Source organism: Hevea brasiliensis, chromosome 9, assembly GCF_030052815.1.
Source record: "Hevea brasiliensis isolate MT/VB/25A 57/8 chromosome 9, ASM3005281v1, whole genome shotgun sequence".
Classification (NCBI taxonomy): domain Eukaryota; kingdom Viridiplantae; phylum Streptophyta; class Magnoliopsida; order Malpighiales; family Euphorbiaceae; genus Hevea; species Hevea brasiliensis.
In genome coordinates this window covers 29,639,933-29,666,327 of record NC_079501.1, presented here as the reverse complement: position 1 = coordinate 29,666,327, position 26,395 = coordinate 29,639,933, and the positions used below count along the sequence as shown (strand labels likewise).

General features: G+C 38.7%; 1 protein-coding gene across 1 annotated transcript; it reads left to right on the top strand.

The window, feature by feature from the left end:
• The first annotated feature begins 1,603 nt into the window (after nucleotides 1–1,603).
• On the top strand, nucleotides 1,604–5,729 carry LOC110644365 (RNA-binding NOB1-like protein). The gene is made up of 5 exons (XM_021797086.2): nucleotides 1,604–2,030; nucleotides 2,708–3,821; nucleotides 4,378–4,546; nucleotides 5,076–5,195; nucleotides 5,328–5,729. The coding sequence occupies exons 1-5, from the start codon at nucleotides 1,694–1,696 to the stop codon at nucleotides 5,472–5,474; spliced, it is 1,887 nt and encodes a 628-aa protein (XP_021652778.2). The 5' UTR covers nucleotides 1,604–1,693; the 3' UTR covers nucleotides 5,475–5,729.
• Nucleotides 5,730–26,395: the final 20,666 nt, after the last annotated feature.

Sequence of the window (26,395 nt, the reverse complement as noted above, 5' to 3'; positions counted from 1 at the left end):
CGGGTCTGTAATATAATTATTATGTGGACCTGTAAAATTATTATATGCATGTTTGATGGACTGGATGAGGGAGCTGAGCTCCCATTTATCTTTATGTTGATTTCTTCTTCGCAGGTTGTTATTCAATATTTGTATAATTTTATTTACTCATAGATTTTCCGCATGTGTTAGAAATATTTAAATGATTCGGGTCTGTAATATAATTATTATGTGGACCTGTAAAATTATTATATGCATGTTTGATGGACTGGATGAGGGAGCTGAGCTCCCATTTATCTTTATGTTGATTTTAGTATGTGGAGGGTGAGCTGAGCTCCCCAAGTGATGATATATTTTGTTTACAGGTCGGGTGAGTCAAAAACTCCCCGTTGAAAGGTCCACTTTATGGCCGGACTCCGTCCGGTTGATTTCTTGAAATTGGGCCCAAATGGGCCTTAGAGTTGGGTTAAGTGAATAGTTAGGCTTACTACGGGCCTCGGGGGCTTTAGGCTGACCCAGGTCCTAGTGTCGGTCCGGCCCATAGGTTGGGTCGTGACATAAGTGGTGATGATGGTGGCGATTGGTGGTGGTCGTAGCAAGTTAAAATAGTAGTGGTGGTAGTGGTCAAGTGATAGTAGAGGTAGCAGTGGTAAAAATGGTGACCAAATAGTGGTGGTAACAGAGTAGTGATGGTAGTGGTGGTGATAGTAGTGGTAATGGTGATAGGGTGGGATAATAATGATATAGTGGTTAGTAGTGGTGGTGATAATGATAATAAATGAAAAAAATTAAAATAAGTAATCACGATTATATTTATTTTTGTATGTAATATTCGTTACATTACTTTAAACATAATTGACTATATTATATAATTATTATTTTATTACATTAAATTTTTTTGTGATACCAATTAATATAATTAAATATATAATGTAATCATTACAACTTAATTACATTATACCAAATATAGTTTTAAATTAAAATAGCTCAAAATTTATTTATTTCTATAAATTATGAAAATTAAGAATGATGAAAATAATTTCCTTTCCCTCTAAAATATAATTTTGGCTTCCAAATTTTTTAAGATTATTTTAAAAATTATGAAATTAATTATTCCTTTTAAACAACTTGTTATTTATCATCTAAAAATAAATTATATCTAAATTTAATAAATAAAATTATATCAAAAATTGATAAAAAAAGCCTTCTAATTGTTGCAAATAAAATACAGAGGTATTTTAGTTTCAATTTTGAATTTAAACAATAAAATTTTAGGAGTAATTTTAACCAAATTTCATGGAAAATAATAATCCATCGTTAACAAAATTTACATATAATTTTTTAAATCTAAAATTGAAATGTGTTTCCAAAATTGGGCCGGCTGATCGGACTGGTTGGACCAGAAGTTGGCCATGCGAATACGGTATACCATTTGTTGACTGGACATCAAAACCGGCCTAAACCATTGAGCCATTTGCACCGGCCAGATCCATAGAACCGGGTTCCAATAAAACTGTGTCGTTTTCTTTGCAATAATAGAAAAAAAAAAAAAACCGTCCTATTTGTTTTCAGATTGCTAGACTAGCTATGAAAACGACATATAAATAGTTTCCTCTCTTATATCACTAATTTCATAACCTCCTTTTGCTAGTAGCTAGGGTTTTATATTTCAGAGCATAGTCCATACTCCATAATCGCCTATACTCTGTGAGGCATGGCCATGGAGACCTCACAGCCTCTGTCCTTACCAACGTCTTCATGTTGGAGCAACGTAGTCAAAAACCAACCTCCACCGGAAAACAAGCAAAACCCCAATGCGACAAATCAACTATTGGTCGAAAGCTGCAAGTCCACGATGGGCATTTCGATGGCAGTAATAGATGCAAACGCCGTAATCGAAGGTGGAGAAAAGCTCCATAAATTGGCCGACAAGTTCGTTACCGTCCCTGAAGTCCTCGCCGAGATTCGCGATCCCGTCTCCCGCCACCGCCTTTCTTTCGTTCCCTTCACAATCGACTCCATGGAGCCCACCCCTGAAGCTCTCAACAAAGGTAGAATTTTTGTTTCCGTTTTTATCAATTTTGTCCTGTAGTTGTGGCGTAGTGCAATTTATAATTGACGGGAGGGGAAATTTTTGAAATTTTTTGTTTTCGATGTTTGATCTCCGGGAAAGCTGGTGGAAAAGAAAATTTTATACGGAAGGAAAGCCTATTTTACTTAGAGTCGTATGATCTTATTAGAAGCCAAAAATAAATTTTTGTTTATTGTTTTGAACTGGTTTAATGTATTCTAAAGTCTAAACTTCGATTTGTTTTCTATATATCTCAAATTTTCTCATTTTCTTTTTCCTGCTATAGGAAAGTTTAGACTGTCATCTCTGCTTACTTTCGGTTTCTAACAGGAAAAAGGTAGTAAGATATTTTGTAGTATCTAGATGTACAATTATGTAAATTTATAAGATAATTGGTTCACTTACTAATTTGCTGTAGTAATTGTTTCCTGTTGATTTCCAAATTAAAAATAAAAATAACCAGAATATCAGGAAAAAAGGGGTTGAATATGCAACTTGGATTTCACTTTTCAACCTCTTCTATTTAACTAATTGCATTGGTTTGTTGAAGAGTGGTGCTTGAATTGTTTGGTATTTGGTTGTTGTGGATGCTATATAAAGTTGATCCTAGGTAAGCAGCTTGGTTGCTCACAAATTTTTATGTCACTCACTTGGCAGTTGTCAAATTTGCAAGGGCAACTGGTGACTTGCAGACCCTGTCAGATGTTGATCTCAAACTCATTGCCTTAACTTACACGTTAGAGGCACAGATCCATGGAACCAAACATGTTAGGGATGCTCCTTCTCCTATACATACAGTTAATGTGAAGAGACTTCCTGAGAAGGACATGCCCGGGTGGGGTTCTAATGTTCCCAATTTGGAAGAATGGGAGACATTAGAACAAGAACCTGGTGATGGATCAAACACACATTCAAGGATACTTCCCTTGAAAGAGATGAGCTTGAATGTTATCCCTGGTGATGATCAATCTGAAGATGGTTCAATGGTAGCTGAAAGTGAAACACATTCTGAGAAACACGAAACTGTTGAACATGGTTCTAGGAAACATAGGAGATATCCAAAGAAGAAAAAAGAGATAAGTCTTGATGGGAAGAAGATGGTAGCTGATGGAATTGATGCATCTCAGGGACACTTTGACGATGATGCTGGTGATTGGATGCCTGCTGTCAGTCGAAGTACTCATCGAAGATATCTTAGAAGGAAAGCTAGGCGTGAATATTACGAGGCATTGTCTGAAAAAGATAGTCAGCAAGATCTGGGTAAAAATATGGATAACAACAATACTAATGAAACTACCATCCCAGATCCACTGTTGCATCAAAATCCTGAGACAGTAGATGCTGGAAATGGGATTTCTGAGAAGGGCAAAGATGATGAAGATCTCACTTCAATCCTAGAGCAAATGAGGCTGGAAGAAGGTTCATTGAATGCTCTTCAAAATGGGAAAGAAAAGAACAGTACCTTTTCAGGGCTTGAGTTTACTGATTCCTTGGAAGCTGCTTCTGAAAACGATGTAAATTCTGCTCTCAAAGCCAGAGTTGATATTGCTAATGGAGAACTAGATCACCAGGAGATCGTAAGCCAGACTAGTGAAAGTATTGATGTGTCACATGTGGATGATGATGCTAGTGAGCAGAGCTGGACGCTTAAATCTTTATCAGACTCCAGTGTAGCTTGTGTAACTAGTGACTTTGCAATGCAGAATGTTCTTCTACAAATGGGATTACGACTACTGGCACCTGGAGGAATGCAAATCCGCCAGCTGCACAGGTATAAACTTGGTGCTTAAGCTTGTACTAGTGAAAATATTAGGTTCCATAATTTCAATTTTTATTTCCAAAAAGTAACTTAAAAAAAGGATTTTTTTATGAAGTAAATGTGATAGTAAGAAATTATGCGTGGATATGTAAATTTTGTTTCATGAGAAAAGTAAAAGGCAATTGGGACAATTTTCTTTTCTTAAGAACATATTTTGTTGCTTTTTAAACTTGCCTTTGCCATAAAATTATCTTTTGCATATTTCTTTTAAAATAGGAAAAAATAAAAAAAAAATGCTACTTTAGCAAGTTAACCAAGTGAAGCCTTTTTTATTTTTATTGGATTCCTTAACAATGAGTTTAATTCTTTTTTGGAGTTAAATCTTTGTGATGAATTGATGAAATTATGCCCTAAATGCAACTCCCAAGGCTCCCACTGCCACCCACCTACACACACACAGTGGCTCTGAGTCCAGGATTAACTTGCTGTTGTTAGTGGATTATATCATTTATTCTAGAGCAGGCAATCATGGTTTCTTTGCTTATTTTTAAGATGCTTGCATTTGCAGGTGGATACTGAAATGCCATGCATGTTATACTGTGACTGCTGAAATTGGGAGAATGTTCTGTCCCAAGTGTGGAAATGGTGGCACCTTACGAAAGGTAGCTGTTACAGTTGGCGAGAATGGAATTATTTTGGCAGATCGTCGGCCACGAATCACTCTGCGTGGTACAAAAGTAAGTGTACTCTTAATTTAAAAAGCTTGGAAAAAACCATGTGAACAAATAGGAGGAATTTCTACTGTTCTTTTTGCATCTTGGTTTCAATTTATGTTGTTAGGATGATGCAAATGCTTGTGTAGCAAAATTATCTTGTATTTTTGCTCATTTTGTGTTTTGCAGCTTTTGCCTTGTCCAGTACTTGTTTATGATGTTTGTTTGAGGGAAAGTCAAAAGTGGTCATTTTTTTTATGCAAGCAGAGTTTCATCCTTTAGACTATCTACAAAATGTAGAATGCATGAAAGCATTTGCATTTTTCGATTAACATGCTTCTAATTGCATAGGATAGGAAGAAAATTTGTTCCTATCGATTGGTTGCAAGGCATTTAAAGCTAATCTGCTTGGAGTGGGGTCCACCATGTCTTTATCCTTCTGTCTCCTGTGTGTGCTTAGGCATATGCATGAATACTTAATTGTTTTTGGTCCTGTTTTCATTTTGTGTAAGCTTGTCTGAGCACATATGCATCAACATTTTGTTCCATACAGTTTTCATTGCCTTTACCGCAAGGTGGAAGGGATGCCATTGCTAAGAACCTTATTCTGCGTGAAGATCAGCTCCCACAAAAATTCCTTTACCCTAAGACAAAGAAGAAAACGAATAAAGAGGTTGGGTGCCTTCATTTTTGTTGTCATTATTTTGATCTGTTTTTGCATTAGTAGATTTGTTTGCACCAATATGTTTTGAAAGTTACTGTTTTTTAAAAAACCTGAAGCTGATATATTTATCAAATAATATAGGGAGATGATTTCTATGCTTCGGACAACATCTTCAACCACCATACTGATAAAAGATCTTCTTTCCGGCCACCAATAAGGCAGGCATTAGCAGTTTTCAGTGGAAAGAGGAATCCCAATGACAATCACTACTCCCGTCCAAAGCATTGATAGTAGTTTTATCTCTTTCTTTAATTTTATTATTATTTTTTTAGTTTAGAGTCGTCCTAAGATTGTAAAAGCAATACATCACTTCTGTGTAGTATTAGCGGGTGGACCTAAACTGGTGATATATGTAGTTTGCTCATCAATGAGCACAATTTTGGTGTGGCTTTCTGGTGTCTTGTTCCCACATTGGGTAATTCAAATTAATACAAGCAAATTCTGCATGTTTATGCTAAAGAAGAAACTTGATCATTCCTTGCACTTTCTCATTAGTTTCTCCTTTGTTGAGTTTTTATGTATTTGCATGGCCGTATATGATTGGTAGCTGGAAAGAGAATTCCGAGCGCAAAACCTAGTTGTGAACTTGGGTTCCATTTTGCTGCTTGTATAATGAATTTAGTTGAATTCCTTTGAATGAAGTTATCGACAACAGTGTTGTAGCTGATAAAATCTACTATTCGCTAGTTTGATTTGTCTTCCTAGTTTTTTTAGCAGCCTAGACAGCGTCAGTGCCCAGGCAACTGCCAGATTAGGTAGTGGAGCTCCGCAAAGTCCCGGATTGACCATGTAGCTGAGGAAACTTTGGACTTGAGTGCCTTTAGGAATTCTCCCTGATAAGTAGGGAGAATATTCGGTTGGTTCGGTTTTGAATTGAATACTAAAAATTGAAAAATTAAATCGGTTAAAAATATAAATCGAATCGAATTGATCACTTAAGGAGAATCGAACTGAATTAAACTGAAAAATATTGGTTTTGTTTAGTTTTGTTGTATTAAATCGAAAATATTAGAATTTTTATTTTTTTGGGTTGGGTTATGCATCTTGGGCTGAGTTATGCATTTTGGGTCTTGAGGTTTATGCATCTTGGGCTGAAAAATTATTTAGGCCATTTTATCATTTGGTTTCATCAGTTTTAATCGATAAAAAATTGAACTAAACTGAAAACTGAATATGTTTAAAATTTCAAATCGAATCGAATCGATAAAATTAAGAAATCAAATCAATTAAATTGAATGGCTCGGTTCGATTCAATTTTTCGGTTCACATTGAAAACTGCTCAGCCTTATTGGCAAGTCCGTATTATATGTTAGGGAAAGCCAAAAGCATCAAGCTAGATATGCTCGAGGAATTTCTCCTAAAGAGAGTTCCATCTGTTTCAGTCCATCTATCTCATCTGGTAATTTTCCATCCGAAGAATTCCCGGAGTAACAGAATTGTAGTCTTGTCAATGCACTAGGAATATCTCCAGATGATTTATGCCCAAAAGATCAATGCTCTTAACAAATGCAAGATTCCATGTATACTCGAAACCTCTCTCTTTGATAATTATCGCAAATTCTCGTAACTGTTAAGGGAAGTCCATGCTAAATTCTATGCTGCTTCTCTGTGAAACAAAGGCATTAATGTCAGACAAAACATCTTGTTGTGGCACCTGAGGTTATAATAGCTTTATTAAACAGAGTTAATGAAGACATACAGTAGCCTTCCGCCTCATTCGAATCTCGAAATTAACTACTTCTTAATCAGCACAACCAAAATGATACTGTAAGATTTTACAAGTTACCTAAAGAATGTCACAACCAGAATAATTTAGCGAGCTATAAGAGTATATCTAAAAGCTTATAAGCTCCTAAAAGAAAACCCTTAATTAGAGATAATGTTAGCCTTAAAAAACAGGTTACTGTGAGTAATTGTTTACAATCATCTTTGCCAAGAAACTAGCTAGTACATTGGACAGTCATCATGATAGTCACATCACTGCAAATTAGTGCTACACGTCTGCAATTTGCCATGAGAAAGGCCAGCTCACCCACTAGCCATGTAATCATAGTCCACATCTTCTTAATTAGCCATGTTACTATGAAATTGCGCCCGCATGTACGCATTATGCAATGTTATCATCAACCAATTCACTGTATGCCTTGTCATCATCACCAATATGAGTAAGGCATGTTATATCTCCATTTTTCACCATGTAGTCCATGTCATTTTTTAAAAATATTATATCAATTCTTGATCATAAAAAAAAAAAAAATCTTTACCACATCAAATAACATTATAGAGTAATTTATTATTTAATCCTTAAATTTTGATTAAAATTATGATTTGATTTCTATATTTTAGAAATTGAATGATTTAATCTTTTATTTATATTTCTATTAAAATTAGATGTAACACCCCAAAATTTTAAATTTTATTATTTTATGAGTATTATTGATATTTTAATTTTATTTAAATTTTAAGAAATTATTTGAGATTTTTTGGATTTTAAAAATCGGGTGCGATTTTTCAAAAATATAAACTTTGATGATTTTTTAAAAATTTATTTAAAGACATGTGGCAAAACTAAAAATATATTTGGAGTCTACGAATTTTTCTGAGTTTTCTGAAATTTTTTCGAAATTTTTGGACCTCGTTTTCGGTCCCGAGGCAGAGTAACAATTTAAAATTTTGTATCATGAATCGAACCTACCGAATCGAACCGGACCGGATTGGACCGATCGAATCGGATCGGCCTTTTCTTTTTCTTTCTTCTTCCTCCCCGCGCGTCCCGACCCCTCTTCCTTTCTCTCTCTTTTTCTCTCTCCTCCCTCCTCCCTCCTCCCCTTGCCGCCCCGCCGCCTCCCCTACCACCCCACCGCTGACGCCCATCCCACTGCCCCAGCGGGCCGCGCTGAACACCTGAACGGCGCCCGAAGCGACGCGACACGCAAGCGCGCCGCTTCGTCTTCCCGACTGAAATCCGGCCGATCCGGCTACCAATCGGACCGGGTCTTGTGTCTAAACTCATCTACTTGTCGAGAGCTTTCCATAGACACCAAGAACACTGAAATCCATCGCGCGGTTTGTCCAATTTTTGCTTGGGAAGTTTTAGCCCATTTTGACTTTTGGGTTAGATTTCTCACAAATCGTGAACCCCACGAGAAAACCGAGAGTACCAGAGCACTCCACTCGTCGAGAGCTTCGCGGCGACATAAATTTCGAATTTTTCCGACACCGTTATTCGATGGGTCCCACGGAACTTCGCAGTGTTTTTCAGAGCATTAAAGGAGCTTAGAAAATTTCGTAAAATTTATGTACTAACCCCCGTGTTGTGGGCTTCGTGTAGGTATCCTCAATTAGCGGAAATTCAATAGTTGTCCGGGTCTGTGAATTTCCGGCCAGACAGACCCGCTACCGAAAAAGTCTCCAAATTGGATCGAGATTTTGGCCACCCCACCATTGTCAGACATCCCGAGCGCGTTCATGAAGTCGGAATCGGCAAAGGTAAACCCGAACCTTGCTTTTTCGTAATTTTTTAGTGCTTAAATAGGATTAAAAATTCATAAAATATTCGTGGTAACTCAAAAAATTATGATTCTTTTTGCAATAGCCTAGTAATATTGCTAAGGATCGCGGGGCAAAGTTTTAGAATTTTTAGAGCTTGTTTGGGTAGTTTTTGCAAAAATGATCAATTATAAGGACTAAATTGAAATTTTACATATTGTGATGGATGACTGATTTGATGGGCCTAGGAGGGGCTGTGTGATGGGATTGAATTGTGGCTATATGAGTTGCGAATATAGAAGTGTGTTTTGAGTCCTTTTGCAGGTTGGGTAGGTCCTAGGTATAGCGAAGACTCTGCCGGATTTTCGGCACGACTTAGGACGTATTTGGTCTTTTCTTGATTTGTATTGAGTCATTTGTATTAAATAATTGTAATGTAATTGTCAGGTAAGCCGAGACAACCTTCTTCCTCCGCCCAGCCGTCACAGTGACCGTTGGCAAGTCTGTGAGTAAAATATTAATTTTAATTGTAATTTCACTATTATTATATGTTCAAGCATGCCCATGCATCACTTATATGCATATATCTATGTAGATAAACTTTAGGCACGATTTATGTTGCATTCATAACTGTGAAAGTGCCATGTATGTTGTTGTGGTAATTTGGAGCAGTGTGCGTGCGTTGGCGTGCGTGTGATGTGGTGTGGACTATAGATAGGACGGCAGACACCTTGAGATCTTCGGGACCCGGTCCTTCGGGGTAGACACGGCTTGAGTTCTTCGCTGGGACCCCGATTTGGTTATTAAGTGGAAGTCCGAGCTGAGTTCTTCGCTGGCACAGTTGGAATTAAGAGAGCTGTATAGGGAATCAGCTCTCATATATTATGATTGATATTATTGGATGTGTGAGTGCTCCAAATTACCTTTTTGATGTTATGATGTGAAATTATTGCTGGTGTTGCATTTCACTCTACATGGTGCATTAGTTTTAGATAGTTATAAAGATTATGGTTAAAATTGATATTTTACTCTCTGAGTCGAACGCTCACTCCTGTTCAATATTTTTCCAGGCCACAGGAGGATATTTTTGAGGTTAACCTGCTTTTCTCCCTCGCAGGTCATCTATTTATGTTTGTATAATTTTATAAACTTCTAGAATTTCCGCATGTGTTAGAAATATTCATTTGGATTGGGTCTGTAATATAAATTGTTATTTTGGACCTGTAAACTTATTATTCTATGCATGTTGATGGACTGGATGAGGGAGCAGAGCTCCCATTTATTTTATGTTGTTATGAGTATGTGGAGGGTGAGCTGAGCTCCCCAATTGATATATATTGTGTTTACAGGTCGGGTGAGTCAAAAACTCCCCGTTGAAAGGTCCATTTTATGGCCTGATTCTATCCGGTTGAATTCTTGAAATTGGGCCCAAATGGGCCTTAGAGTTGGGTTAATGAATAATTAGGCTTACTACGGGCCTCGGGGGCTTTAGGCTGGCCCAGGTCCTAGTGCTGGTCCGGCCCATAGGTTGGGTCGTGACAAATGTGGTATCAGAGCTTAGGCTCCAGATTCTTAGGGAATGTTCACCTAAAGTGTTGGGAAGAGTCTACTAGGAGTCACATGCGAAAAAATAGGGTCCACATTCGTCTTGCATTGTCATCTTTGCTTCATATATTGTGTGTAAATATGAGTCTATAGAGCTGTGTAATGTGTAGTTTTGAATTTTGTGGGCTAATGCTACTGAATTTCAGGAAAATGCGTAGAAGCAGGAGAGTTTCCACTGCACCAGAACCAGATGTGCCTGACGAGGTGTCAGCTCAGGATGAGGCATCTGCCCCGAGGAGGCGGGGTAGGAGGCCTAGAGCTGCTCAAGTAGAAGAGCAGCTGCCAACAGTTCAGGATCAGTCTTTCATGGCACAGGGTCCCATGGACCCCATGGCAGCTACTTTAGCTAGGTTGCAGAGAACCATCGACATGATGGCGCAGTATATGGTCCACCCTCCACAGCAGCAGCAGTCCACCGCACCAAGAGGGGAACCTTACAAACAGATAATCAATTTTAAGAAGTTGGTGCCTGGTACTTATGATGTGTCAGATGATGCATATCGGTTTTTAGATTCCTCGCAGCATGTGCAGAAATGTAATTACTGATTGGTCGATAGAAGACTTATAGAGTGTATGCAGCATGTCATGGGGCCTATGCCCAGACAATGGATGAATGACTACATATTACCTCGGATGGAGGGTTTGTCGTGGACTCAGTTTGTGGAACTGTTCATCAATCGGTTTGTGCCAGAAAGTTTTAGGGATCAAAAGCAGTGGGCCTTTGAGGCCTTAAGATAGAATGGCAGGTCTATAGATGAATATGCTACAGAATTTCTGGAATTGAGCAGGTATTGTCACACCTTACCCCTCCGTAAGGCATAACATGATCCCGTAGAATACTTAACGAACTACCGAACTTCACCTACCGATAACCCATTAAGTACCCTACAAGGGATTTTAAAACGATTTTCTTACATTTTGGAAGTGGTGAGCATTTTAGTGAGAATTAAAAACCATTTATTCAAAACTTAAATACTAGTAAAAATTTTTGTCCATTTTAATTTTGCCGCAAATTTTAAAAAAATTTTGACAGAGTTCCCTCTGTATTTTGAGAAATCAGTTCTTCAAAGACCTGTAAAAAGCACTTCCAAAAATATTTTACAACTCCCAACCTTCAATAATTCACAATTCAACTCAAATCAATTCATTGCAAACCAGTTCCACAATCCAAATCAAATTTGTCAACTCGGAATATTTAATAATTCCATTCACAAAACATAAAGCAAGAAATTCATATGTACAAATATTAAATTATTGCAAAAAATCCAAAATAATATTATTACAATTTATTTACAACTGCTCAATTTACATTGATACTTATGACATTACAGTATTTACATCAAAATAACCATAAGGGTATAAAACAATACCCATACAAAAGGGATCAAGAAGTTCTTGTCAATCCCGCAGCTCACTCTGCTGCTTTCTCCTTGCTCTTATCTGCGATAGTAAATTAAACTATCGCTGAGTATAAACATACAAGTGGTGCACAATAAAAATTTAAAATACAACAAATAAATCATTCATTGCCAAACACAATTTAAATATTTCTCAGTCACATTTTGCAAATATCAAAGTCCATAATGACACCATTTTATCAAATAATCCATTAAACACAGTTTAGTCAAACAATTTCATAATCACAGTGTTGCCAAAGTCATACACAACTTAAGTCATGACACAAAATTTCCGATCAATGCCGTGTTGTATACCACGACAAAGTAATCTACAATCCCATTAATCGAAATCAATGAGGGAGGTGGCTAGCTAGCTAATGAGTACTCATCCGATCTCGACCTCAACTGGTAAGCCAGAGAGGAAGGAAAATAAACGATCTCAACCCCATAAATGGAGGAGGAATAATAAGTAACTGTCATGCTAAGTGTTAATCAAAAATCCATTTCAAACATTTCATTCAAATATTGCATACAAAAATCAAATCAATTTCCAAAGTTACAATTTAGTCACAAGGTGGCAACACAAAAGTTCATAAATTCATAATACGTACTAAATCAATTTTTCAAGGATAAAATGCTTAAATAGGGTTTATTGTGCACAAACCTCAAGCGAGTCGTCCCTTAGCCTCGACTCGTTTCCTCGGGTTCCTTCCCGATATTCTTTTAAACTGAAACACAAAATTTTACAATGTTTCAGTACTAGAACTTAACATAAATCCCAAAATAAATTTTAACTTCGCATTTACCTATTTGTAACGTGTTAAATTCGACGTTCTCGAAATTTTGTGTTTCGGGTTACTATTCACTGTACTATTTAAGTCAAATAGTTGACTTTCTAAGGCTTAATAGGTATGGGAACTCCAACTTCACCCACATACCACATTTTGGTTATTAAACTTGTTGGTTTTGGTCACTTTTTCAAAGCTTAGGTCATTTTGGCAAAATTGCCAATTTTCGATTTTAGTGCTTCAAATTTGCACTGTTCCATTAGTCGATCTACTGTTGGAATTTGACAAAACTTCCTTCATAGAAAATGTTCTTTATTGTCTTAAGTATATTCTCATTTTTGGATCACCTCAATCGGAGTTTTGTAGCTCGAGTTATGGCCAAAATAAGTTTACTGTTCACGTGCCTTTATTCATCTTGGTATCTTGGGTTACAGTGATTTTGATCCAATTTTGGTCAGTAATTTGATCAAGTTAAGTTCATAATTTGGTCTAACTTTCTTCATATGAAATGTTCTACTATATCTTAGGTTTCCATCGGTTCAAGAATCGCCTAAATCCGAGTTTCCTAGAGAGAGTTATAGCCATCCAAACATTACAGCTCAAATGAAAATCTGCAGAGTTGCAGGTTTGGTAACTCAACTTTGCTCAATAATTTGAATGGGTTAATGGCATAATTTGGGGTGATCTTCTTCATGAAAGTTTTAGGTCTATATCTCCTCTAACCCCTGGCCAAATTTCAGGTCAATTTGACCTGTCTAACTCGAATTATGACCAAATGAACAGTTACTGTTCATTTGGTCAGTTTGGTGCAGTGGCAGCCTGCTCTCATTTCACTTTGGTCAATTGTTTCACCAAGTTTTAGTCAGTTTTTGGCCATGGTTCCTTAATGAAAATTGTGCTATTTTATGTCTATTTTCATCTCCACTTGGTGGCATATCAATTAGACTTATAAAATTTGAGTTTTGGTCCTTCAAAGTGGGTTTGGTCATGCTGCCAGCAGCATGACCATTTACCTCCAAATTTAACTTAGTTTTCTATCATTCCCACACAAGTTATTTGGTCATAATTGACCATTATTTCACTTCACAATAGGTCAAACATGCCATTTATGCATTTCTCCAAATTTTGGTTCACAAACCCTAACCTTCAAACCCTAACTCCTCCATCTCATGCATTTAATCACAAGTAGTGCACTTAGTCTTAACCATTTAACTAATCAAAGCTTTTAAACTCATTCTAAAGCATCAAACCATTCAATTTCATAGTCCCCTCAAGCTGGCCAAAAATTCAGTTTTTCCTTCCCCCATATTTGTTTCATTTAATCAAGTTCTATGATCATTTTCACAACTAATTATGCATTTAAATGAATAAAAAAAAGGGTTAACATACTAACCTCAACTTAATCTTCAAAACCCTATCTTTTGCTCTTCTTTCTTCTTGTAATCTCCTTCTTAAGTAGTAATAACAAGCTTTAGTAGAATTTTTAGGGGAGTTATGAGAATTGAGTGGAAAAATTAAAGCTTGTATGCAAGCTTTAATGGTGGCTTTTCATGGAGGAAAATGAGAGAGGATGGGGCGGCACAAGGAAGAAGAAAATGAGACTTTTCTAATTTTTTTTTCTTTTATTTCCTTTTATTTATTTTGCTTTGGAAGACCATAAAAATCAAATTTAATAAATATTTAATTAATTCTTTTATGACATCATTCATGATGTCATCACCTTTGACTTTTCTAACTTCTTTCTCTCTTTTTTTTTTATTCTATTAGTTCTTTAATTTAATTCTCGATTCCGAAATTTTCTTTTCTCCGATTTTATTTGATAGTTAGGTCAGGAGTCGGCTCTCGGGGTCAATTGACCAAATTGCCCCTCGTCGATTCATCCCGATTTGCAAATAATCCAATATTTCTTCCGGCTCCCTGACCTAATTATTTGGTAGCTTAATGATTCTTTTCGTGATTTTCTCTTTTCCACTATGTTCATAAGGGTCCTAAGGACCGCAGCGTCACTTTTTACGGTTCGAAATTTGAGTTTAAAATGACTTCGCAGTCGTTCCCGAGGAGGTCACTCATCGTTGTGACTCTTGGCTCGTTTAACCTCTAATGTTCTGTTTTTCTTATTTATAGTTAACTAATTAAACATTACTAATTATTTGTGTTTATGGCTTCTCAAATTATCTTAAGTGTGGCCCTAATCTCATTAATTGTCCGGACCGTCACCGTTCACTGGAACAGTGAAATATACCAGGCTATGCAACGAGGGTGTTACAATTCTCCCCCCCTTAAATAAATTTCGTCTCGAAATTTTTACCTGGTATCAATCTCTGAACAGCTATGGGTGTTGTCTCCTCATGTCCTCCTCTCGTTCCCAAGTAGCCTTTTGGCCCGAATGATGGTTCCACAGCACTTTTACCAACGGTATCTGCTTATTCCGTAGCTGCTTCACCTCATAAGCCAGAATCTTTATGGGTTCTTCTTCATATGTGAGGTTTGGATTCACTTCTATTTCTTCTACTGGTAGTACATGAGATGGGTCTGATAGGTACCTCCTCAACATAGACACATGGAAGACATTATGTATCTTCTCCAACTCTGGAGGTAGTGCCAACCGATATGCCAAAGGACCCACTCTTTCCAGAACCTCATATGGCCCGATAAAATGAGGACTTAGTTTCCCCTTTCTGCCGAATCTCATAATCCTCTTCCAAGGAGAAACCTTGAGGAAAACTTTCTCACCCACTGCATACTCAATATCCCTTCTTTTCAAATCAACATAGGACTTTTGACGGATGCGATGCGACTTTAAGTCGACCTCTGATCACCCTGATTTTCTCTTCAGTCTGTTGAACAATTTCGGGTCCAATCATTTTTCTTTCACCCACGTCATCCCAACACAACGGGGTTCTACATTTTCTGCCATACAAAGCTTCATATGGAGGCATCTCAATGCTTGATTGGTAGCTGTTGTTGTAAGCAAACTCAATCAAAGGCAAGTGTGTATCCCAACTAGCCTCAAATTCAATCACACATGCCCGTAGCATATCCTCCAAAATCTGAATTACCCTCTCAGACTGGCCATCTGTCTGTGGGTGGAATGCAGTACTGAAATTCAATCTAGTTCCTAGGGCTCTCTGAAGACTACCCCAGAATCTAGAAGTGAACCTAGGATCTCTGTCTGATACAATGGATACTGGCACTCCATGCAGTCTCACAATCTCATCAATGTATAACTTTGTGTCTGTCCAAGCGTAGTCCATCCGGACTAGCGAGAAAATGAGCAGAACTTAGTCGATGCATCGACAATGACCCATACTGCATCATGACTCTTCTGTGTCCGCAGAAGTCCCATTACAAAATCCATTGTTATTCTTTCCTATTTCCATTCAGGCACTGGTAGTGGATGTAACAACCCAGTGGGTACTTGATGCTCTGCCTTTACTTGCTGACAAGTTAGGCATTTGGACACAAACTCTGCCACATCTCTCTTCATACCCATCCACCAGTAATGCTCCTTTAGCCCTTTATACATTTTTGTACCACCAGGGTGCATAGCAAAAGGAGACTCATGTGCTTCCTTCAAAATGATCTGCCTCAAATCAACATCATTAGGAACACATATTCTACCACGTGTGATAAACCATCATTTCGATTAAGAACTCGGTTTCTTGCCTGTAGGACTTCTTCCAACGACCGATACCTTTCATCATTACGGCGACCATTACGATCGATCAATCAACACTGGCTGTACATGCCATGCAACTGCTGCCTGCCCATCATCATTAATCTCTAAACTGGCATGTAATAACCTCAACTCATGTACCAAAGACAAAGGAGTAACCCGTAGACTTGCCATAGTCTTGCGACTTAGGCGTCGACCACAACATTAACTTTCACTGGTGATAGTCTATCAGACAATCATAGTCTTTTATCAACTCTAACCATCTCCTCTGTCTCAAATTCAACTCTTTCTGGGTGCCCAAATACTTCAAACTCTTATGATCTGTGTAGATGTAACATTTCTCCCCATACAAATAATGTCTCCATATCTTAAGAGCAAACACAATGGCTGCAAGCTCCAAATCATGTGTCGGATAATTCCTCTCATGCGGTTTTAGCTGGCGTGATGCATAGGCAATGACATTTTGATCTTGCATCAACACACAACCTAACCCGTTGTGAGAAGCATCGCTGTAAACTGTATATTCTTTACCCGGTGTGGGTAAAGTCAGGACTGGAGCCTCTGTCAAACATCTTTTCAATTCATCAAAACTTTGCTGGCATTTGTCCGTCCACTGAAATTTCACATCCTTTCTAAGTAGCTTAGTCAATGGAGATGCCAACATGGAGAATCCCTTCACAAATCGACGGTAGTATCCATTAACTTGAGCTGCGAATCTACGTGACATTCTGGGTGGCTTCCAATTAAGGACAGCTTCAATCTTGCTAGGATCTACCTTAATACCCTCTGCTGATACTATGTGCCCCAAAAAGGATATCTCCTTCAGCCAAAATTCACATTTCGACAATTTGGCGTATAGCTGTTTCTCCCTCAAAGTCTGCAGTACAATCCGCAGATGTCTATCATGCTCTTCTGCATTCCTCGAATAAACCAATATATCATCGATAAATACCACAACAAACTGATCGAGGTATGGTCTGAAGATAGTGTTCATCAGATCCATAAAAGCGTAGGAGCATTAGTTAACTGAATGGCATGACCAAGAACTCATAATGGCCATAGCGGGTTACGAAGGCGCTTTAGAAATACTCGCTCTTGTACTTTCGGTGATAATAACTCGATCTCGGTCAATTTGGAGAACAATTTGCACCTTAAGCGATCAAACAAGTCATCAATACGGGGTAATGGATATCTGTTCTTTATCGTCACCTTATTCAACTGCCGATAATCAATGCATAACCGGAGAGTGCCATCCTTCTTCTTAACAAACAACACTGGCGCTCCCCGAGGTGACACACTAGGGCGGATGAAGCCCTTATCAAGCAGTTCTTGCAACTGCACTTTCAACTCTTTCAATTCTGCAGGTGCCATTCTGTATGGTGTTATGGAGATTGGGTCCACACCAGGCATAACATCAATTTCAAATTGCACTTCTCTTTCTGGTGGTAATCCTGGCAATTCTTCAGGAAATACATCCGAAAAGTCACATACAGTAGGAATGTCCTCCAATGTTGGACTCCCCACTTGGGTGTCTATCACACGTGCCAAGTACGCCTCACACCCTTTTCTAATTATTTTTTTAGCCAGTGCAGCTGAAATGATGGTTGAAGGCAATAACTGCCTCTCCCCATGTATTACTATATCACCATACTGAGGAAGACCAAAAGTGACTGTCTTCAGTCTACAGTCAATCATAGCATAATGCCTGGCTAACCAATCCATGCCCAAGATAATGTCATAATCTCTGAAGGGCATTTCAATTAAATCAGATAGAAAAGTGTGTCCTTGGATCACCAAAGGACAGTCCCTATATAGCCTATTTACCCTGACCTCCTGGCCTAATGGACTAGTTACTAGCACATCATAATCCATTGGTACACACTGAATAGCGGTGAACACATCACACTAGCACTAACATATGAATGTGTGGAGCCAGGATCAAATAACACATACACATCTTGGTCAAGAATGGAGAAAATACCAGCTACTACATCTGATGTTTCAGCTTCCTCCCTCTGGCGCATGGTATACACTCTGACTGGTGCGCCACTGGGTGTTGGCTGGTTAACAGTGCTTTGACTTCCAGGGGTGTTACCAGGACCCCTACCTCTGCCTCTGCCTCTAGCAGCTGACTGTGACCCTCTAGGTGCAGAGATTTGGGTTGATCCTTCAGATGTAGTGAAGGACCCAGACCGGCGCAGACTAGTGCAATCCTTAGCGAAATGTCCGCTCCCTCCACAGTTAAAACACGCACTAGTAGCTCTGTAACAAACCCCACCATGAGTTCTACCACAAGTTTCACACTGCCGGACTGACAGAGCTCCTCGGGGTGTCTGCTGGGTCTGCTGACCAGACCGGGGTGATCGTTGGCCAGAAAATTTGCCTCTACCTCTACAGGAGCTAGATCCCCCAAACTGTTTTCTCTTTCCTGAACCACTCTCAGATGCTTGCCCAGTAGTCTTTTCAGCCTTTTCTTTCTCTTGTGTACCCTTTTTTACTAACCCTTCTGATTCTATTCTTTCTAATTCCAGTGCATGTGAGATCAATTCAGCAAAATTCTGATGTCGAAAACCCACTACTTGCATTCTCAAATTCTGCCTTAGCCCAGACTCAAACCTCTTGCATCTATCTCTGGGGTTGGAGACTAAGCTTCCAGCATAGTGGCTTAGTCTTGAAAAATCTCTTTCATATTCTGCTATGATTCTGTTCCCTTGTTTCAGACTTAGGAATTCTTGTAGTTTCATATCCACATATGCATCGGGGACCCATTTCTGTCGGAACTCCCTCAAGAAGTCTGACCAGGTTAACACAGGTGGCTCCACCAGGCTGTGGGGGATGGTCTTCCACCATTCATAGGCATCCCCTTGCAATAAGGAAACAGAATATTCGAACTTCATCTCTTTCGTGCACTGCAGCTTTCTAAAAACTCGTTCCATTCTTTCCAATCACTGTTCTGCTTCCAGTGGATCCACAGTGCCTTTAAACTCAGTGGCCCCAAATTTCATCAACTTTTCATATTGCCGAGCTGAGGGCTGTGGTTGTGCTACAGGTACTGGCATCTGAGCTTGGGGTGGCACATTACCCGCCATTTGTTGAAAGAAGGCAGCCATCTGCTGCATAAATTGAGCAGGAAACTGCAGTGCTGGAGCAAGAGCTGGAGTGGCTGACCCACTCACATTCTGGAGTGCTGGGGCTTCCTCTTGAACCTCAGCCTCAACAGATTGTTCTTCGGAATGATCTCCTCCTTTCATTCCATTTTTCACAATTTTCTACTTCCTGAGATCAAACACAAGGAGGTTGACCTCCGTTAGTGCATATTCATAATGTAAATATGTCATATGTATCAATTAAAGACACTTGAGCAGTTGTACTTATCAAAGAAATGTCCATACACATAGTCAAAATTTATTAAAAAAAACATGCTCTGATACCACTAAAACATGTCACACCTTACCCCTCCGTAAGGCATAACATGATCCCGTAGAATACTTAATGAACTACCGAACTTCACCTACCGATAACCCATTAAGTACCCTACAAGGGATTTTAAAACGATTTTCTTACATTTTGGAAGTGGTGAGCATTTTAGTGAGAATTAAAAACCATTTATTCAAAGCTTAAATACTAGTAAAAATTTTTGTCCATTTTAATTTTGCCGCAAATTTTATAAAAAATTTGACAGAGTTCCCTCTGTATTTTGAGAAACCAGTTCTTCAAAGACCTGTAAAAAGCACTTCCAAAAATATTTCACAACTCCCAACCTTCAATAATTCACAATTCAACTCAAATAAATTCATTGCAAAACAGTTCCACAATCCAAATCAAATTTGTCAACTCGGAATATTTAATAATTCCATTCACAAAACATAAAGCAGGAAATTCATATGTACAAATATTAAATTACTGCAGAAAATCCAAAATAATATTATTACAATTTATTTACAACTGCTCAATTTACATTGATACTTATGACATTACAGTATTTACATCAAAATAACCATAAGGGTATAAAACAATACCCGTACAAAAGGGATCAAGAAGTTCTTGTCAATCCCGCAGCTCACTCTGCTACTTTCTCCTTGCTCTTATCTGCGACAGTAAATTAAACTATCGCTGAGTATAAACATACTCAGTGGTGCACAATAAAAATTTAAAATACAATAAATAAATCATTCATTGCCAAACACAATTTAAATATTTCTCAGTCACATTTTGCAAATATCAAAGTCCATAATGACACCATTTTGTCAAATAATCCATTAAACACAGTTTAGTCAAACAATTTCATAATCACAGTGTTGCCAAAGTCATACACAACTTAAGTCATGACACAAAATTTTCGATCAATGCCGTGTTGTATACCACGACAAAGCAATCTACAACCCCATTAATCGAAATCAATGAGGGAGGTGGCTAGCTAGCTAATGAGTACTCATCCGATCTCGACCTCAACTGGTAAGCCAGAGAGGGAGGAAAATAAACGATCTCAACCCCATAAATGGAGGAGGAATAATAAGTAACTGTCATGCTAAGTGTGAATCAAAAATCCATTTCAAACATTTCATTCAAATATTGCATACAAAAATCAAATCAATTTCCAAAGTTACAATTTAGTCACAAGGTGGCAACACAAAAGTTCATAAATTCATAATACGTACTAAATCAAATTTTCAAGGATAAAATGCTTAAATAGGATTTATTGTGCACAAACCTCAAGCGAGTCGTCCCTTAGCCTCGACTCGTTTCCTCGGGTTCCTTCCCGATATTCTTTTCAACTAAAATACAAAATTTTACAATGTTTCAGTACTAGAACTTAACATAAATCCCAAAATAAATTTTAACTTCGCATTTACCTATTTCTAACGTGTTAAATTCGACGTTCTCGAAATTTTGTGTTTCGGGTTACTATTCACTGCACTATTTAAGTCAAATAGTTGACTTTCTAAGGCTTAATAGGTATGGGAACTCCAACTTCACCCACATACCACATTTTGGTCATTAAACTTGTTGGTTTTGGTCACTTTTTCAAAGCTTAGGTCATTTTGGCAAAATTGCCAATTTTCGGTTTTAGTGCTTCAAAGTTACACTGTTCCATTAGTCGATCTACTGTTGGAATTTGACAAAACTTCCTTCATAGAAAATGTTCCTTATTGTCTTAAGTATATTCTCATTTTTGGATCACCTCAATCGGAGTTTTGTAGCTCGAGTTATGGCCAAAATAAGTTTACTGTTCACGTGCACTGTTCATACTGGTATCTTGGGTTCTGGCAGATTTTGATTCAACTTTGGTCAGTAATTTGATCAAGTTAAGTTCATAATTTGGTCTAACTTTCTTCATATGAAATTTTCTACTATGTCTTAGGTTTCCATCGGTTCAAGAATCGCCTAAATCTGAGTTTCCTAGAGAGAGTTATAGCCATCCAAACATTACTGCTCAAATGAAAATCTGCAGAGTTGCAGGTTTGGTAACTCAACTTTGCTCAATAATTTGAATGGGTTAATGGCATAATTTGGGGTGATGTTCTTCATGAAAGTTTTAGGTATATATCTCCTCTAACCCCTGGACAAATTTCAGGTCAATTTGACCTGTCTAACTCGAGTTATGACCAAATGAACAGTTACTGTTCATTTGGTTAGTTTGGTGCAGTGGCAGCCTGCTCTCATTTCACTTTGGTCAATTGTTTCACCAAGTTTTAGTCAGTTTTTGGCCATGGTTCCTTAATGAAAATTGTGCTATTTTATGTCTATTTTTATCCCCAATTGGTGGCATATCAATTAGACTTGTAAAATTTGAGTTTTGGTCCTTCAAAGTGGGTTTGGTCATGCTGCCAGCAGCATGACCATTTACCTCCAAATTTAACTTAGTTTCCTATCATTCCCACACAAGTTATTTGGTCATAATTGACCATTATTTCACTTCACAATAGGTCAAACATGCCATTTATGCATTTCTCCAAATTTTGGTTCACAAACCCTAACCTTCAAACCCTAACTCCTCTATCTCATGCATTTAATCACAAGTAGTGCACTTAGTCTTAACCATTTAACTAATCAAAGCTTTTAAACTCATTCTAAAGCATCAAACCATTCAATTTCATACTCCCCTCAAGCTGGCCAAAAATTCAGTTTTTCTTTCCCCCATATTTGTTTCATTTAATCAAGTTCCATGATCATTTTCACAACTAATTATGCATTTAAATGAATAAAAAAAAGGGTTAACATACTAACCTCAACTTAATCTTCAAAACCCTATCTTTTGCTCTTCTTTCTTCTTGTAATCTCCTTCTTAAGTAGTAATAACAAGCTTTAGTATAATTTTTAGGGGAGTTATGAGAATTGAGTGGAAAAATTAAAGCTTGTATGCAAGCTTTAATGGTGGCTTTTCATGGAGGAAAATGAGAGAGGATGGGGCGGCACAAGGAAGAAGAAAATGAGATTTTTCTAATTTTTTTTCTTTTATTTCCTTTTATTTATTTTGCTTTGGAAGACCATAAAAATCAAATTTAATAAATATTTAATTAATTCTTTTATGACATCATTCATGATGTCATCACCTTTGACTTTTCTAAATTCTTTCTTTTTTTTTTTTTCTATTAGTTCTTTAATTTAATTCTCGATTCTGAAATTTTCTTTTCTCCAATTTTATTTGACAGTTAGGTCAGGAGTCAGCTCTCGGGGTCAATTGACCAAATTGCCCCTCGCCGATTCATCCCGGTTTGCAAATAATCCAATATTTCTTCCGGCTCCCTGACCTAATTATTTGACTGGCTTAACAGTTCTTTTTCGTGATTTTCTCTTTTCCACTGTGTTCATAAGGGTCCTAAGGACTGCAGCGTCACTTTTTACGGTTCGAAATTTGAGTTTAAAATGACTTCGCAGTCGTTCCCGAAGAGGTCACTCATCGTTGTGACTCTCGGCTCGTTTAACCTCTTATGTTCTGTTTTTCTTATTTATAGTTAACTAAATAAACATTACTAATTATTTGTGTTTATGGCTTCTCAAATTGTCTTAAGTGTGGCCCTAATCCCATTAATTGTTCGGACCGACACCGTTCACCGGAACAGTGAAATATACCAGGCTATGCAACAGGGGTGTTACAGGTATGCCCCTACAGCAATATCTACAGAAACTATGAAGGTGAAGAGATTCCTAAAGGGGCTTGACAGGAGGTATGCAAACCTGGCCATGATGTCGGATCAGTCTTTTGATGTGGTGGTTGACCGAGCCAGACAGATTGAAATTAGCTATGCTGTGGATGACAGCGGAAGGGCAAAGAAAAATAGGGCAGAGGGTTCTTCAGGTGTTCCCCACATGGCTACTACAGATAGTGGTGACCAAACTAATTACAGAGGAAGAAGCAAAAATAAGAGGAGTGGTTTTAGACACAAATCTCGAGGGTTCAGACTAGGGTACGGATCCAGCAGTGGTCATAGTTTGGGGTACAGCAGTTCTGGGTCTGGTTCATGATCCTCCTTGGCACCTTGTGCACATTGTGGAAGAGGACATTCAGGACCTTGTATGATGCTTTCAGGAGTATGCTTCAGGTGTGGCCAACCAGGTCACTTTGCTAGGGAATGCCCTGTGTTCAGTGAGTCACAGATGGGGTCACAGGGTTCTGTTACAAATGTTCCTCGTCAGCTGTATCCGGGTGCTTTCGGCATGGCAGGCAGTCAGTTCAGTGGCCAACAGGGCCGAGGACAAGGGGGACGTGGATTTGGAGGCAGATCAGGAGGTAGGAGTCAGTATCAGGGTTCTGCCACTCAGGGTAGGGGTCAAGCTCGGGTTTTCACCCTGACCCATCAGGATGCTCAGGCTTCAAATGCAGTTGTGGCAGGTATTCTTCTGGTCTGTTCCTATGAGGCTCGTGTTTTAATAGATTCGGGTGCTACGCACTCATTTGCCTCCCCTGTGTTTGCCATGAGATTGGGTAGAAACCCTATAACTTTAGAATGCCCTTTGTCGGTAGCTACCCCACTTAGTGACAACATAGATGTAGATATGATTTTTTCGGGTAGCCCAGTAGTAGTGGATAGAAAGATTCTCCCAGCAGACTTGGTTCCTCTACCAGTAATGGATTTCGATGTAATCTTGGGATGGATTGGTTGGCAATTCATTATGCCACTTTAGACTGCAGGAACAAAAAGGTGTATTTCCACATACCCAGTGTGGAAGAGTTTAGCTTTGATGGTGATAGGAGCGTGGCTCCATATAACTTGGTGTCAGCAATTAGTGCTAGAAAAATGTTGAGGCGTGGATGCCAAGGGTATTTGACATTGGTGAGAGATACATCTGTAGAAGGTGTCAACATGGAAAATGTTCCTGTTGTCAGAGAATTCATGGATGTCTTCCCTGAAGAGCTTCCAGGGTTGCCACCAGAAAGGGGAATAGAGTTCTGCATTGATGTTATTCCGGGTACAAACCCCATATCAATGCCACCTTACAGGATGGCCCCAGCAGAATTGAAAGAGTTAAAGGAGCAACTACAGGAGCTGTTGGACAAAGGTTTCATACGTCCGAGCACTTCACCCTGGGGTGCTCCTGTTCTATTTGTAAGAAAGAAGGATGGGTCATTGAGATTGTGTATTGACTATAGACAGCTGAACAAGGTGACTATGAAGAACAAGTATCCACTTCCTCGGATCGATGATCTGTTTGATCAGCTCCAAGGGGCAAGATTCTTTTCCAAGATAGACCTGCGATCAGGCTACCATCAGTTGAGAATCAGGAATGAGGACGTGTCCAAAACGGCATTCAGGACAAGATATGGTCATTATGAGTTCTTGGTGATGTCTTTTGGACTCACTAATGCACCAGCAGCCTTCATGGACTTGATGAATAGGGTGTTCAAGCCGTTTTTGGACCGTTTTGTCATCGTATTCATAGATGACATTTTGGTATACTCTCGGACCGAGGAGGAACACGTGTGGCACTTGAGGATGGTGTTGCAGACTTTGAGGGAGCACCAGCTATATGCCAGATTTTCAAAATGTGAATTTTGGCTAGAAAGCATCTCATTCTTAGGACACGTGATTTCTAGTGAAGGTATTCAAGTGGATCCCAAGAAAATTGAAGCTGTAACTGATTGGCTTAGGCCTACAACAGTCACTGAGGTGCGAAGTTTTCTGGGTCTAGCTGGCTACTATAGGTGTTTTGTCCAAGATTTTTCCAGGATAGCGGCTCCCCTAACTAAGTTAACTCAGAAGAATGTTCCATTCATTTGGACAGATGACTGTGAGAAAAGCTTCTAGAAGCTTAAGGAGTGTCTAACCACCGCCCCTGTGTTGACACTACCTATGAGTGGTGAAGGATACACCGTGTACTGTGACGCCTCCAGAGTTAGCCTAGGGTGTGTTTTGATGCAGAATGGAAAAGTAGTGGCTTGTGCTTCAAGACAGCTGAAGAGGCATGAGCAGAACTACCCCACCCATGATTTGGAAATGGCGGCTGTAGTCTTTGCACTAAAAATCTGGAGACACTACCTGTACGGTGAAGTGTGCGAGATATACACCAACCACAAGAGTTTGAAGTATATCTTCCAACAGAGGGATTTAAACTTGAGATAGAGGAGAGGATGGAGCTTCTGAAAAACTATGATTGCACTATCCAGTACCACCCTGGGAAGGCCGATGTAGTAGCAGATGCTTTGAGCAGAAAATCTTCTGGCAGTTTGGCTCACATTTCAGCAGAGAAAAGACCGTTGATTCAAGAAATACATGAGTTGATGGATCAAGGTTTAATCCTAGATCTTTCAGATGAGGGGGTATTGTTGGCTCATTTTTCAGTGAGGCCAGACTTGCGAGACAGAGTTAGAGTTTCCCAGCACAGAGACCAACAATTGATGAAGATCATAGAAAGAGTACAGCAAGGTGAAGGTGGTGAGTTTGGATTTGCCAATGATGGCGCCCTAGTGCAAGGCTCTAGGATATGTGTGCCCGATGTGGACAATCTCAGAGATGAAATCATGCGAGAGGCACACTATACACTGTACAGTGTCCACCCAGGCTCCACCAAGATGTACCATGATGTGAAGGATAGCTATTGGTGGAATGGCATGAAGAGAGACATAGCAGACTTTGTGTCCAAGTGCTTGACTTGTCAGAAGGTGAAGTTTGAACACCAGAGACCGTCAGGGAAGCTGCAAGAGTTCCCTATCCCAGAATGAAAGTGGGAAATGATCACTATAGATTTTGTGAC

Bases quoted from the DNA above. Each gene is read 5' to 3' on its own strand.
- LOC110644365 (XM_021797086.2), top strand. From the start codon at position 1,694: ATGGCCATGGAGACCTCACAGCCTCTGTCCTTACCAACGTCTTCATGT. The intron at 2,031-2,707 runs GTAGAATTTTTG...CTCACTTGGCAG, and splicing joins CCCTGAAGCTCTCAACAAAG to TTGTCAAATTTGCAAGGGCA. The intron at 5,196-5,327 runs GTTGGGTGCCTT...CAAATAATATAG, and splicing joins AGAAGAAAACGAATAAAGAG to GGAGATGATTTCTATGCTTC.